Genomic DNA, 13,770 nt, shown 5'->3' with positions numbered 1-13,770 from the left:
TTTTAGAACGTGAGGTGAAAGCTGCTCTTAAAATACTTGGAAGAAACAAATCACCAGGAATAGATGGCATACCAATAGAGTTGCTACAAGCTACTGAGTCTGAATCTGTCCAAATTTTGACAAAAATCTGTCAAGAAATATGGAAAACTAAAAAATGGAAGCGTTCAATATACATCCCTATTCCAAAGAAAGGGGATCCCAGGGAATGCAGTAATTATCAAACTATTGCCTTAATATCCCAGGCAAGTAAAGAAAAGTAATGCTCAAGATTCTACAAGAAAGGCTACCATATATGGAGCAAGAAATGCCAGACATCCAAGCTGGATTTAGAAAGGGAAGAGACACCAGAGATCATATCGCAAACATACGTTGGATAATGGAACAGAGCAAGGATTTAGAAAGGGAAGAGACACCAGAGATCATGTCGCAAACATATGTTGGATAATGGAACAGAGCAAGGAATTTCAGAAGAAAATCACCCTGTGCTTTATAGATTACAGCAAAGCCTTTGAGTGTGTAGATCATGAAAAACTATGAAATTATTTAAAAGAAATGGGGGTGCCACGGCATCTGATTGTCCTGATGCGCAACCTATACTCTGCACAAGAGGCTACTGTAAGGACAGAATATGGAGAAACTGATTGGTTCCCAATCGGAAAGGGTGTGAGACAGGGGTGTATTTTATAACCCTATTTATTTAATCTATACGCAGAATATATCATATGGAAAGCAGGATTGGACCAAGATGAAGGAGGTGTGAAAACTGGAGGGAGAAATATCAATAATTTAAGATATGCTGACGATACCATACTACTAGCAGAAACCAGTAATGATTTGAAACGAATGCTGATGAAAGTTAAAGAGGAAAGCACAAAAGCAGGACTACAGCTGAATGTAAAAAAGAATAAAGTAATGACAACAGAAGATTTACAGTTGACAATGAGCAGGGCCGGATTAAGCTGAGGAGGGCCCCTAGGCTGATTGGTGTTTGGGGGGCCCTTCTCCTCTTAGGCAATATGTGCGTGTAGGTTTGCCATCAATCAAGATGGCGGCCGAGGTTTCCCTAAGGGGCTGAAGCCTCTGCCACCATCTTGGTTGATGGCAGCAATGCGTGTGTGTAGCACACATGCGTGCCATCAAGCAAGATGGCGGCAGAGGCTTCAGCCCCTTAGGGAAACCTCGGCCGCCATCTTGATTGATGGCAAACCGCAAAAAACAGTGGAGAAAAAGGTAAGTGAAACAGGGGGATGGCGGACTGTTTGGAAGCTCTTGTCCTGCGACACGGGCCCCCAAGAGCTCTGGGCCCCTAGGCTTCAGCCTACTAAGCCTAATGGATAATCTGGCCCTGACAATGAGGACATTGAACTTGTCAAGGATTATCAATACCTTGGCACAGTAATTAACCAAAATGGAGACCATAGTCAAGAAATCAGAAGAAGGCTAGGACTGGGGAGGGCTGTGAGAAAACTAGAAAAGGTCCTCAAATGCAAAGATGTATCACTGAACACTAAAGTCAGGATCATTCAGACCATGGTATTTCCGATCTCTATGTATGGATGTGAAAGTTGGACAGTGAAAAAAGTGGATAAGAGAAAAATCAAGTCATTTGAAATGTGGTATTGGAGGAGAGCTTTGCGCATACCATGCACTGTGAAAAAGACAAATAATTGGGTGTTAGAACAAATTAAACCAGAACTATCACTAGAAACTAAAATGATGAAACTGAGGTTATCATACTTTGGACACATAATGAGAAGACATGATTCACTAGAAAAGATAACAATGCTGGGGAAAACAGAAGGGAGTAGAAAAAGAAGAAGGCCAAACAAGAGATAGATTGATTCCATAAAGGGAGCCACAGATCTGAACTACAAGATCTGAACAGGGTGGTTCATGACAGATGCTGTTGGAGGTCGCTGATTCATAGGATCGCCATAAGTCGTAATCGACTTGGAGGCACATAACAACAACAACGGACATCAGTAAAGTTAGCTAATTATATTCCAGAATGGTTTGACATTATCCAGAACTCTGAGAAGGAAGCTTCTTCAGCTGGATGAAGCTTCTCAAACTTATGTGTGCTGGCAGGAACTTGTTATGCCATGGGAATCTGTGCAGTGCCAGCCATCCCCATAATCAAACCTTTAAAGGGACATAAAGGACTAGAAGGGTTGGGGCTGCTTTTCCTCTTAATTATACAACATAGAAACAAGCATCTTCTCCTTGATTCTATTAAAAACATCCTCAGAAAGAGATTATCCATGAAAGAAAGGAATAAAGAAAATTTATATTTAAAACATACATTTTATATAATACAGACTACCAAGGTTTAGGCACAAAAAATAGAATACCATCTGAGGTTGTGTACGCCATCATGTGCAAGCCAAGTTACACATATTGTCCAAAAACTGACCTCTCCTGAAGCTGTGTATACCTTAAGCCAATATATTGAAACCCTGATAAAATAGAGGCAACTGTGCCTTTTCAATGGCTAAGGACAGAACCTCATGAAAATAGAAAAAATGACAAGCCCATATTTCAGTGTCATCCACCAGGGTAACTAACCACCATCCTCTAGAGGAGGCACTGAAACTCCTCATGGACTCATGAAGTAATCATCTTAATTTATTCCAAATTGTAGATATTGAGATGAGCCAACTGCTCTTGTTAATACTTCCACATATAAGTAAAACAGGACCTTCTCTGAGGGGGGGGGTAATAACCATGTGAACAGACTATGCCCCCCTAGAGGAGCCACCAGGCTCTTCTGTTGTTGCCTGGGAAACTCTCCTTGGTCCTGACCTTTACCTTGAGGAGACAGAGTCAGCTCTCTAAAATGTGTTGAAATGTGTTTTAATTCTTTTTCATATTGGATTTTAGTGTTTGTAACCTGTCCTGGGACCTATTGGTAAAGGTTGGGAAATAAATATAAATAATAATAATGGGAAGCAATTTGATACTGATATTCTAGCACCTTCAGGGGAAAAGGGCGAGAAAACTCCTTAGCTAGAGCCTACTCTCCCGTCTCTGTCCAGATTACTCACATCCCTGTCTGTTCTGAGGAGAAAATGTCTAACCTTTCCACAGAAACAAACCTGGAACACATTAAGATTCCTCCCCAGATACCTCATCTTCTTATGTTTCTGAAGGAGGAGGGAACAGACACAGCCAACCTGACGGTTCACAAAGTTTGAGGGAATCGCTTTGTGTAACCCCTCCACAAGAAGGAACACACTGGGACTTCAGATGACTACAATCTGACATGATATATGACCTTTCTCCAGTACACTACATGTATGCACAGCCCCATGCCTTGACCTAAACCCCGGGGCATATCAGGGCTAAAACACAAGGAAGAGGGAATACATTGCTACCTATAGTAGGTTCAAAATTTATGCATCACAAACTTGAGTGATTAACACAATCTCCCAAAAAACTTGATTAGCACCCTTTGCTCCAACTGACATACTCTGGGTAATGGGACCTCACATCAGCCATCAAGGTAGAAACAAGGGGAAATTAGCTCAGTTCAAAAACTTCATGGAGAGAACCCATTCAGCCTTCCAAACAATATTGAAGGGTTATGGGGGGGGGGAACAAGCACTGTGGGCTGTTTGGCAGGAACAAAAGGGAACATTTTTATTTTATTTTATTTAAGCACCAGTAGCCAAGAATTGGAATGAGGGCTCATGTGGCACAGGCTGTTCCTTAATTTACAGCAAAGTCCATTTGGCCATAGCCAAGGAGGCAGAGGGAAAATTCCAGGTGCGCGTCCCAATTTCTCCACTGAAAAGACAAAGCAGAAGCAGCCTCAGCCTTCTTACTAGCTGGTCCCACATAAACTGGAGAAAAACTGCTGGAGAAAAAACAGGTGGAGAAGCTCAAAGGAGATCTCACAGAAAGGCCACTTGAAGGAGATCTGTGGGGTCTCCTCCAAATGTGACTTGTATGTCTCCTGCATGTAAGAAATCTCTCCTGTTAGAATTGTGACAACAGCAACTCCCATTTGGTCCTTTTTGCATGGGGAGAGAGATAGATAGTCCTCAATGCTGGCTAGGCTGCCACTGACTTGCGCTCATCTTTTCAGTCTTCCTTCCGTGTAAACTGATATGTCTCAGGGAGCTATTTACACCTCTGACTCACCTTCCTGTTTCTGTCTTCTCTGCAGACCATGGAAGGAGATGGAGCCATGTTCTCTTTATTTCCTCTCCTCTAGCATGAGGGGCAATGTCCAGGCATGGTCATTGCAAGCCTCCAACTTAGTTAGATTTCCTATCCAGTATGTATTTCTATTAATAAAGTAGTCTTTTCTTATTTTGAAACCAAAATAATGAGTATTTTAAAGCAAGATAAAAGCTTGCTTTCTCTCAGGTAAAATCACACCCATGTGGCACAGAGTGCTGAGCAAGCTACACTAAATTAAACTCTCCTAATTCTAAAACTCTAATTGGTCTACCAGCTACTGGAGAAACCAACACCCCACAAAGGGAAGGCCCTTTAATCTCCTGGGAGTATATGTAATCTCTAACCAGGAAGGAAATTTAGGAAAAACACCTTCTGCACTGACACATCTGAAAGGGCAAGATTATTTTATTTATTTATTATTTGATTTATATCCTGCCCTTCCTCCCAGCAGGAGCCCAGGGCGGCAAGATTACTCACTCTTCCATGCTGATAATAGCACAAATGATTCATAATCAGTCAGAAAAGTTGTCATGCTTTGTAACTACCCTTTGTAATAAGGGTAGTCCATTGAGCTTTCCAGATAGTACCAAAAGCCAGAGAAAAAGAAATTGTGGTAGGTTTACCAGAACTGGAGGGAAAAAGCTTCTCTGCACCCATCACAGATGATTGAGAGGAAGCATCCTTCAACCTCCGTAAGCTGTGAGGCCTCCATACAAACCACCTTGGTTGAGGCTGACCCACCAGTACTTCTTCCTCAGAAGGTTCACCCTTCTCCCCAGCAGGATCAGAGGTGAATGATAAGAGGCAGGTAACACTCCCTCTTCCCTTCAGGGAACTGTTGAAGGCTAAAACAAGACCTGCCCTCTCAGCATGTTTCTTAGCTGGCTCCACAATGACAGGAGAAGAAACTCCTGGAATACGGGGATGAAGGAGAGGCCACAGAACTGCTACTTGTGAAAACTCTTTCTCTTATGCCTCCTTGAATGGTGCCTTATCACCCCTCCATATTATTTCCTTTATGGGCTTTCTATGAATTAAGGCCTTTCCCTCCTCTGTTACTATGACCCCTCACTGCATCGTCACCTTGCAGTGGTGAGTGGGCTTGCATGTTCCAATGAACCCTGTGAGCGATGCTGTCAGGAGTCATGTACTGCCAGCAGGGTCACCCATGGCGGTAAGGTCAAGGGAGAGGAACCAGACAAAGAACGATCCAAGAAAGTCCTCAACGGCAGAACAGGCGGAGGATAACAATGTGTATGTTACAACGGCTGTGAAGGCAGATGAAGGCTGCAGCAGATAAAAGACTTCCAATTGTCATGGTATCCATGCCATTGGATCAAAGCCTTTTTCTGTCAAGGTGTGATCATTGTGCACCAATCTCCCCACATAAAACAAATTCACGCACAGGCATCTTCCAACCAAACCAAACCAAAAGTCCCATGGCGATCAGCAAATGGCAACGGGGGCAGGACGGTGAAATCTGGAAGCCCCTAGTCATTGACTGGCACATGGGCGGTGTATACAGACTCAGTCATCCTGGCTCAAGGACCGAGGCAGTTGAGTAGTTCGGCAGCTGTGTCCACGACTGAGCAGTCCTATTCAGGATCCACTCTGCTCACCCTGTATGGGGAGGGGGCTAGAAAAGGTGCCCTAAACATAGTCTGCCTCATCTCTCTCCCTGACTGGATTATCGGGTCCAGTTGGGGTCACCACTTAGAGGTTGCAAAAGACAAATGAACTTTGGAACGTGGAATATACGGACATTGCTGGACAATACAGAGAGTGAATGTCCTGGCCGCAGGACTGCCATCATTACGAGGGAGTTGAGACATTTTGATATTGACATAGCAGCACTCCAAGGAATTCGAAGAGCAGGAGAGGGACAACTGAAGGAAGAAAAAGGAGGTTACACCTTCTTCTGGAAAGGACTGCCTGAACAAGAACGACGAATACATGGAGTAGGCTTTGCTATTAAAAATGATCTTGTGAAGCTCTTGTCAGAAGTTCCTACTGGCATTAATGAACGACTCTCAACTCTCCGATTAAAACTCACCAAAAACAGCAGACAACTATTCTAAGTGCTTATGCACCAACATTAGATGCTGATGAAGACATCAAGGAAAATTTTTATACCCAGTTGGACACCATCTTATCAGAGATACCTAAGGAGAATAAAATTATCCTCCTGGGTGATTTCAATGCAAGAGTTGGGTGTGATTTTGATTTATGGCCAGAAACCATTGGGAAAGAAGGAGTTGGCAATAGCAACCTGAATGGAATTCTACTTCTGACTAAATGTGCAGAGCATAATCTTGTTAACACAAACACACTCTTTCGCCAGAAAGATAAATTTAAAACATCATGGAAGCACCCTCGGTCAAAGCACGGGCATCTCCTGGATTACGTAATTGTCAGTGCTAGAGATCGTCGTGATGTACTCCTCACTAGGGCCATGACGAGTGCCGATAACTGCTGGACAGATCACCGATTAATTTGATCCACTATGGCCATTAATATTGTTCCTCAACGTAGGCTCCAAGGAAGAAAACCAAGGCATAAAATGAACATCCACGCCCTTCAAGATCCTATTAAGCAAGCTTGCTTTCAAACAACTCTCAAGAAACATCTACCTATGGAACTCCCTGAAAATGTTGAGGACCACTGGATTAAACTGAAGACTTCCGTTATTGCAGCATGTGAACAAACTATTGGATACCAAACTAAGAAACATCAGGACTGGTTTGATGAGAATGATAGTGAGATTGAACATATCATTGACAAGAAAAGGAAAGCCTTCCAGATATGGCAAAAAGACATTAACTGTGCTGCTAAGAAATAAATCTATGCCAGTGCAAAGGCTGAGGTCCAAAGAAGAACTAGAGAACTTAAGAACGCCTGGTGGATAAAGAAACCTCAAGATCCAGCATTTTGCAGATGCTCATGATGCATGGGGCTTTTTTAATGCCACAAAGGCCATCTATGGACCAACAAATTATGGTACAAATCCCTTACGTTCAATAGATGGTACCAAACTTCTAAAGGACAAAGGGTCAATTACACTGCGTTGGAAAGAGCAATACCATGACCTCCTTAATCGTAACTCTACTGTGGCTGATGAGGTCTTCTCGCAAATCCCACAACAAATTAGAGATGAGCTTGCAGTATCCCCTAATTTGGATGAAGTCAGTAAAGCCATTAATCAAATGAAGAACAACAAAGCTAGTGGACTGGATGGGATTCCTAATGAAGTATTTAAAGAAGGTGGGCCTGAATTTACACAACTTCATAAGCTCATCGAAAAAATCTGGATGAGGGAGGAGATCCCGGAAGACTTTAGGGATGCCATAATTATTACTCTTTTCAAGAAGGGTGATAGAACATATTGTGGGAACTACTGAGGCATCTCTCTTCTTGCTACCACAGGTAAAATCCTTCCAAGGATCCGCACAAATCGCCTCCTACCTATCTCAGAAGACATCCTCCCTGAATCCCAAAATGGTTTCCGCCCTTCCAGGGGAACAGTGGACATGATCTTCACTGCACGACAGCTTCAAGAAAAATGCAGGGAGCAAAAACGACCTCTGTATATGGTGTTTATTGATCTGACTAAGGCTTTTGATATTGTAAATCAAACTGCTCTCTGGACCATCCTTCTGAAAATTGGATGCCCTGATAAATTTGTGAATGTTTTGCGATTCCTCCATGACAACATGATGGCAACAATTTTGGATAACAATGGCTCTCAAAGTGATCCATTCAAAGTGGGATCAGGCATCAAACAGGGATGTGTCATTGCTCCGACTTTATTTGCTATTTTCATCGCCATGATTCTACACCTTGTCAGGGGGAAACTTCCCACTGGAGTGGAAATCACATATCGAACAGATGGAAAGCTTTTAAATCTCAGTAGGCTGAAAGCAAAAAGGTAATTACAAACTCTGTCATAGAACTTCAATATGCTGATGATAATGTAGTCTCTGCACATTCAGAGGAAGACCTTCAAACTATCCTAAATGTCTTTGCAGAAGCATATGAAAAGCTTGGCCTCTCGCTTATAAAAAAACCCAAAGTGCTTCATCAGCAAGTGCGAACCAATCCCTCTGTAGCACCATCAATCCAGCTTAATAGTGCGACGCTGGAGAATGTTGATCATTTTTCTTATCTTGGCAGCTGTCTCTCTGTAAAAGCTGACATCGACGCTGAGATTCAGCATCGTCTGAGCTCTGTGAGTGCCACATTCTCCCGAATGAAGCGTAGAGTGTTCGAGGATCGGGATATTCGCAGGGAGACCAGAATGCTTATTTACAAAGCCATTGTACTACCGATCTTACTGTATGCCTGTGAAACATGGACCATCTATAAACGCCACTCCCAACTTCTTGGAAGATTCCACCATGCTGCCTCCGGAAAATTCTGCAAATTACTTGGGAAGATAGGCAGACTAATGTTAGCGTATTGGAAGAAGCAAAGACCACCAGTGTTGAAACAATGATCCTCCAACATCAACTTTGCTGGACTGGCCATGTTGTTTGAATGCCTGATCACCATCTTCCAAAGCAGCTACTTTACTCCCAACTTAAGGATGAAAAATGGAATATCGGTGGACAGCAAAAGAGGTTTAAAGATGTTCTCAAAGCTAATCTAAAAAAAATGTAACAAAAGCATCAAGAACTGGGAAGCCTTGGCCCATGAGCATCCCAATTGGAGGTTGGCCATTATCAAAGGTACTATGGACTTTGAAGAAGCACGAGTACAGGGCGAAAGGGACAAACGAGTTAAGCGGAAGGCACATCAAGCAAATCCTCATCGTGACCATCTTCCATCTGGAAACCTATGTCCTCACTGTGGGAGGCTGTGTGGATCCAGAATTGGCCTCCACAGTCACTTACGGACCCACCATTAAAGACCTTATCTTGGAAGACAATCATACTTGGCCACAAGTGATTGCCAATGAATGACTATGAGGGAAGGAGTCCTTAACCTCTTGCAAATGCAGAGGCATACCCATGAGAGAAATACTTGGAGAAAACCCCATGACTGAGCGAGGAATCAGCGAGACTCACCCCATCTACAGAACCTCCTGCCTTAGAGTGCCAGGTCCTGTCAGAGAAGGAGGCATTCGAATCTGACCAGTCTCCTTGCCAATAATCAGTGTGGCCAGAGGCTGCAGAAGCAACAGGCAAAGCCAACAAGACTTTGGCACAGCTCTCCCTGCATAGCCAAGGGTGGGGAGCTGCCAGCCATGTGTGAATACTCTCTGTGTGCCACTCAACCCCCCAGCAATTCTCAAGCCTGAGCATGTGGAAAGGGCAAGAGAATGCTGAAATTCAAAGCCTTGCTGATTGATGATGCAGGGAGGGGGAAGCAATCAAGTGATCTCGCAGGGATCTGGTATGCTCAAATGCTTTATTAATGGAGCAGTTGGGGCGACACAATGATCAAATAGAAACGGTGCTGCCACTTAGGTCAGCTCAAACAAAATGATGGTCCCACTCAATGTTTCTTGTGAGATCCGCCAAGTTCCATGCCCTTCAGGAACTGAGGGAACAGTTTCCTTCAGGGAACTCCAATGAAGGCAAAACGCCCCTTGCAAAGACCTGACACTCCACCACCACCCCAGACCACAAGGGAACCACAGAGAGAAGGGAATAAAAAAGATATGAGACACACAAGAAACATGTACTGAGGCAAAAAATTACACCCAGTGTAATAAAAACTGTAGTAACACCAAAGGGAGAGAGGAGGAAGCATAGTAAAAAAAACAGACTCAGAAAAGACACAAGACCAAGAAGAGGCAAATACTCAATAGAGAACAAGAGGATCCAACCATCACCAATCGCAGGCAGGGTCGGTCTGGTGAGAGGGATGATTCCTCCCTTTGGAGAGGAGGCAAAAGGCTTAGATAGACACTGCCTGTTCCTTCCAGTAGGAGGTGTCATCCCTATGAGGAATGTCATCCATCATCCTCAGGCAAACTGTATTATAGAATTAAAGGCAGAACAAAAAACGGTAAAGAATCAAATTGGATCTATATGTGCTAATATTAAAATATGTAAAACAGACATAACTAGTGAAAAAATCAGTATTTGGAGGATTTAAGAACACAGGGATTGCAGAAATGAATACCTCTTTATAACTGGAACTGATTTGGTCATTTAACTATCCTAACAGAACTGACATTGGATCAGGTGGTATATCATTAATGAAATTGTTTAAAACAATTATTTCAAGAGTTTTTTATTAGCTGGGAATACCCATGCTTGTATTTGGCAATTCACATCATCTATCATCACATTCTGCATATAACTCTATTTAATCCACAAGGTGTCAAGCATTTTATAATGGTTCTCATATTCATACATGATGACTTTACTGGTCCCCGCACATAAATCTTATACTATTCTTGTTCTGAATTTTGTCTATCAGTTGTTCTTTTCTACATATTCTTAAAACTATTACTATCTGTGTATGTAAAACCAGAAGCACCCTTTTCATTACTTCTGGTAAACAAAGACAGTTAATTTGGGAGACATTTTCCTTGACCTAATTTTTTTTAATATAACTTATCTGAAAGTAGGGCATTCATTGCAGAGAAATGAATAGATGCAACACACATGGAAAGCCAGCAATTCCTCTCCTTCATTGGCATGCAGTTCCCAGTGTAACAGAGAGAGAAATCTTCCCCACTTCTAACATTTTTTAGGAATTTTAAAAGACACCGCCCCTCTTAAATCTAAAGTGAGTATAGAACCCCTGTTCAATGAGAAAAATTACCTTTGATCTCTGGCCCCAAAATCTTTCGCCTTAATAACTGCAGCTTTTGGAGATAGTCTTTTTGTGGTAGTTGGTTTGTTTCCCATGCTGTATATGAAATATACAACAATATAAGAATAGTGTGTTTTGCTCAAAACACTATTGTTTTGAATTCAGGAATGTCTTCATAACTCATCAAAATATTTATAAACTGTTTCTTTAAAGTGATAATAATTATAATTATACATTACATTTCTTGGTGACAAAAGGGCAAGAGAGACTATGAGGGCTTCAATGTATAAAGTAGGTTTACAATGATTAAAGAGACGCAGTGTGCCATTCCTAATAAACCTAAAACAAAGAGAACTTTATCCAGCCAAATGATTTTAAATTTAATTGTTTCTGCTGCAACATGGAACAAGAAATTTAATAGGCCCATTGGCAAATATATTGAAGAAAGGGGAGGTGGAATTATGTACTAACAATTAAAAACATCTAGCATCCACCAGTGTTCAAAACTGACTCATACGTTTATAGAATTAAGGGCGCAATCCAACTTGTATCTATGCTGGACTGAGATGAGTTGAATATGGCAGACCCTTGTCTGAGCTGGCAGGGTCTCACCTCCACTGGCAGAAGCCCCTCACTCTGGCTCAGCTGCGGTGGAACCGGGACCCTGCCAGCTCAGCTGGGGGTCTGCCAGTGGAAGGGGTGCCAGGAGAAGCCAGCACAAGGGGCGTGTTGGAGGAAGGTCCGGGAGGGCTTATGCAACATCCAACTCCCATTCAGAGCGCTCCTGTGAGTCCTGATCCAGGCCCAAGATAAGCCAGGAAAAAGGTTGGTCTATGAAAATAATTACAGTGGAAGTCTATGGAATGCGCTTACTCCCTGCTAGGGGCATTCATGAGAGCTGGCTTTTGCTTTCCAGAACCTGCAGGCAGCTCCTGGCTGAGCCTGCATTCAGCCAACCTGGAGGCTCCTGAATGCAAACTGGATGCCACAGACCTTCCTGTCAGCTCCTCCTTTCCCAGCCCCTCTTCTGCCGGCTTCCCATAATTTGGATTGCTCTGCCATATTAGTTTAATCAGAACTTTGTGTACTGCCTGCACAATCTGCAACCAAAATTTTAGCTTTTCAGTTTTAATATTTTTGAAAAGGTTTTCTGCTTGGTATGCAAAGTTGTAAAAGCACTGATTTTTAAGTAACTACGTTGTTGTGTGCCTTCAAGTTGACTTTGACTTATGGAGACCATATGAGTCAGTGACCTCCAATAGCATAAACCACCCTGTTCACATCTTGCAAGTCCAGGTCTGTTGCTTCCTTTATGGAATCAATCTATCTCTTGTTTGGACTTCCTTTTTTTCTACTCTTTTTCTGTTTTTCCCAGCATTATTGTCTTTTCTGGTGAATCATATCTTCTCATTATGTGTCCAGAGTATGATAACCTCAGTTTCATCATTTTAGCTTCTAGTGATAGTTCTGGTTTAATTTGTTCTAATTCTAACACCTAATTATTTGTCTTTTTTGTGGTCCATGGTATCTGCAAAGCTCTCCTCCAACACCACATTTCAAATGAGTGGATTTTTCTCTTATCTCCTTTTTTCACTGTCCAACTTTCACATCCATACAGAGAGATCGGGAATACTGTGGTTTGAACGATCCTGACTTTAGTGTTCAGTGATATATCTTTGCATTTGAGGATCTTTTCTAATTCCCTCATAGCTGCCTTCCTCGATCCTAGCCTTCTTCTAATTTCTTGACTATTGTCTGCATTTTGGTTAATGACTGTGCCAAGGTATTACAAGTTCAATGTCCTCATTGTCAACTTTAAAGTTACATAAATCTTCTGTTGTCATTACTTTAGTCTTCGTGATGTTCAGCTGTAGTCCTGCTTTTCTGCTTTCTTCTAACTTTCAACAGCATTCCTTTCAAATCATTACTGGTAGTACGGTATCATCTGCATATCTTAAATTATTGATATTTCTCTCTCTAATTTTCACACCTCCTTCATCTTGGTCCAGTCCCACTTTCTGTATGATATGTTCTGCATATAGATTAAACAAATAGGGTTATAAAATACACCCCATCTCACACCCTCTCCGATGGGGAACCAGTTGGTTTCTCCATATTGTCCTTACAGTAGCCTCTTGTCCAGAGTATAGGTTACGCATCAGGACAATCAGATGCCTTGGCACCACCATTTCTTTTAAAGCATTCCATAGTTTATCATGATCTACACAGTCAAAGACTTTGCTGTAATCTATAAAGCACAGGGTGATTTTCTTCTGAAATTCCTTGGGCTGTTCCATTATCCAATGTATGTTTGTGATATGATCTCTGGTACCTCTTCCTTTTCTAAATTCAGCTTGGACATCTGGCATTCTCGTTCCATATATGGTAAGAGCCTTTGTAGAACATTCTAAAAGAAGTTGTAGAATCTTGAGCATGTCTTTACTTGCATGGGATACTAAGTCAATAGTTCCATAATTATTGCATTTCCTTTCTTTGGAATTGGGATGCATATTGAAAGCTTCCAGTCTGTGGGCCATTGTTTTGTTTTCCATATTTGTCGACAATTTTTTGTCAAAATTTGGAGATTCATTCTCACTAACTTATAGCAACTCTATTGGTATGCCATCTATTCCTGGTGATTTGTTTCTTCCAAGTATTTTAAGAGCAACTTCCACCTCATGTGTGAAAATTTCAGGTTCTTCATAATACGGTTCCTCTGTGAATGAGTCTGTCATCCTTGCATCTCCTTTATATAGTTCTTCAGTGTACTGCTTCCATCTTCCTTGTATTTTATCTCAGTCAGTAAGTGTGTTCCCCTGT

At 42.0% G+C, this 13,770-nt stretch overlaps 1 protein-coding gene across 1 annotated transcript in view; it reads right to left on the bottom strand.

Annotated features, from left to right (window-relative positions):
- Window positions 1-13,770, bottom strand: part of CCDC7 (coiled-coil domain containing 7) — a 430,640-nt gene that overhangs the window by 17,412 nt on the left and 399,458 nt on the right. Inside the window, exon 68 of the mRNA XM_061586654.1 lies at window positions 10,960-11,046. Within this exon, the coding sequence (XP_061442638.1) occupies window positions 10,960-11,046 (87 nt within the window). The remainder of the gene's footprint in view (window positions 1-10,959; window positions 11,047-13,770) is intronic.

The sequence above is a fragment of the Rhineura floridana genome, chromosome 10 (assembly GCF_030035675.1).
Source record: "Rhineura floridana isolate rRhiFlo1 chromosome 10, rRhiFlo1.hap2, whole genome shotgun sequence".
Classification (NCBI taxonomy): Eukaryota; Metazoa; Chordata; class Lepidosauria; order Squamata; family Rhineuridae; genus Rhineura; species Rhineura floridana.
This window is presented reverse-complemented; position numbering and strand designations above follow the sequence as displayed.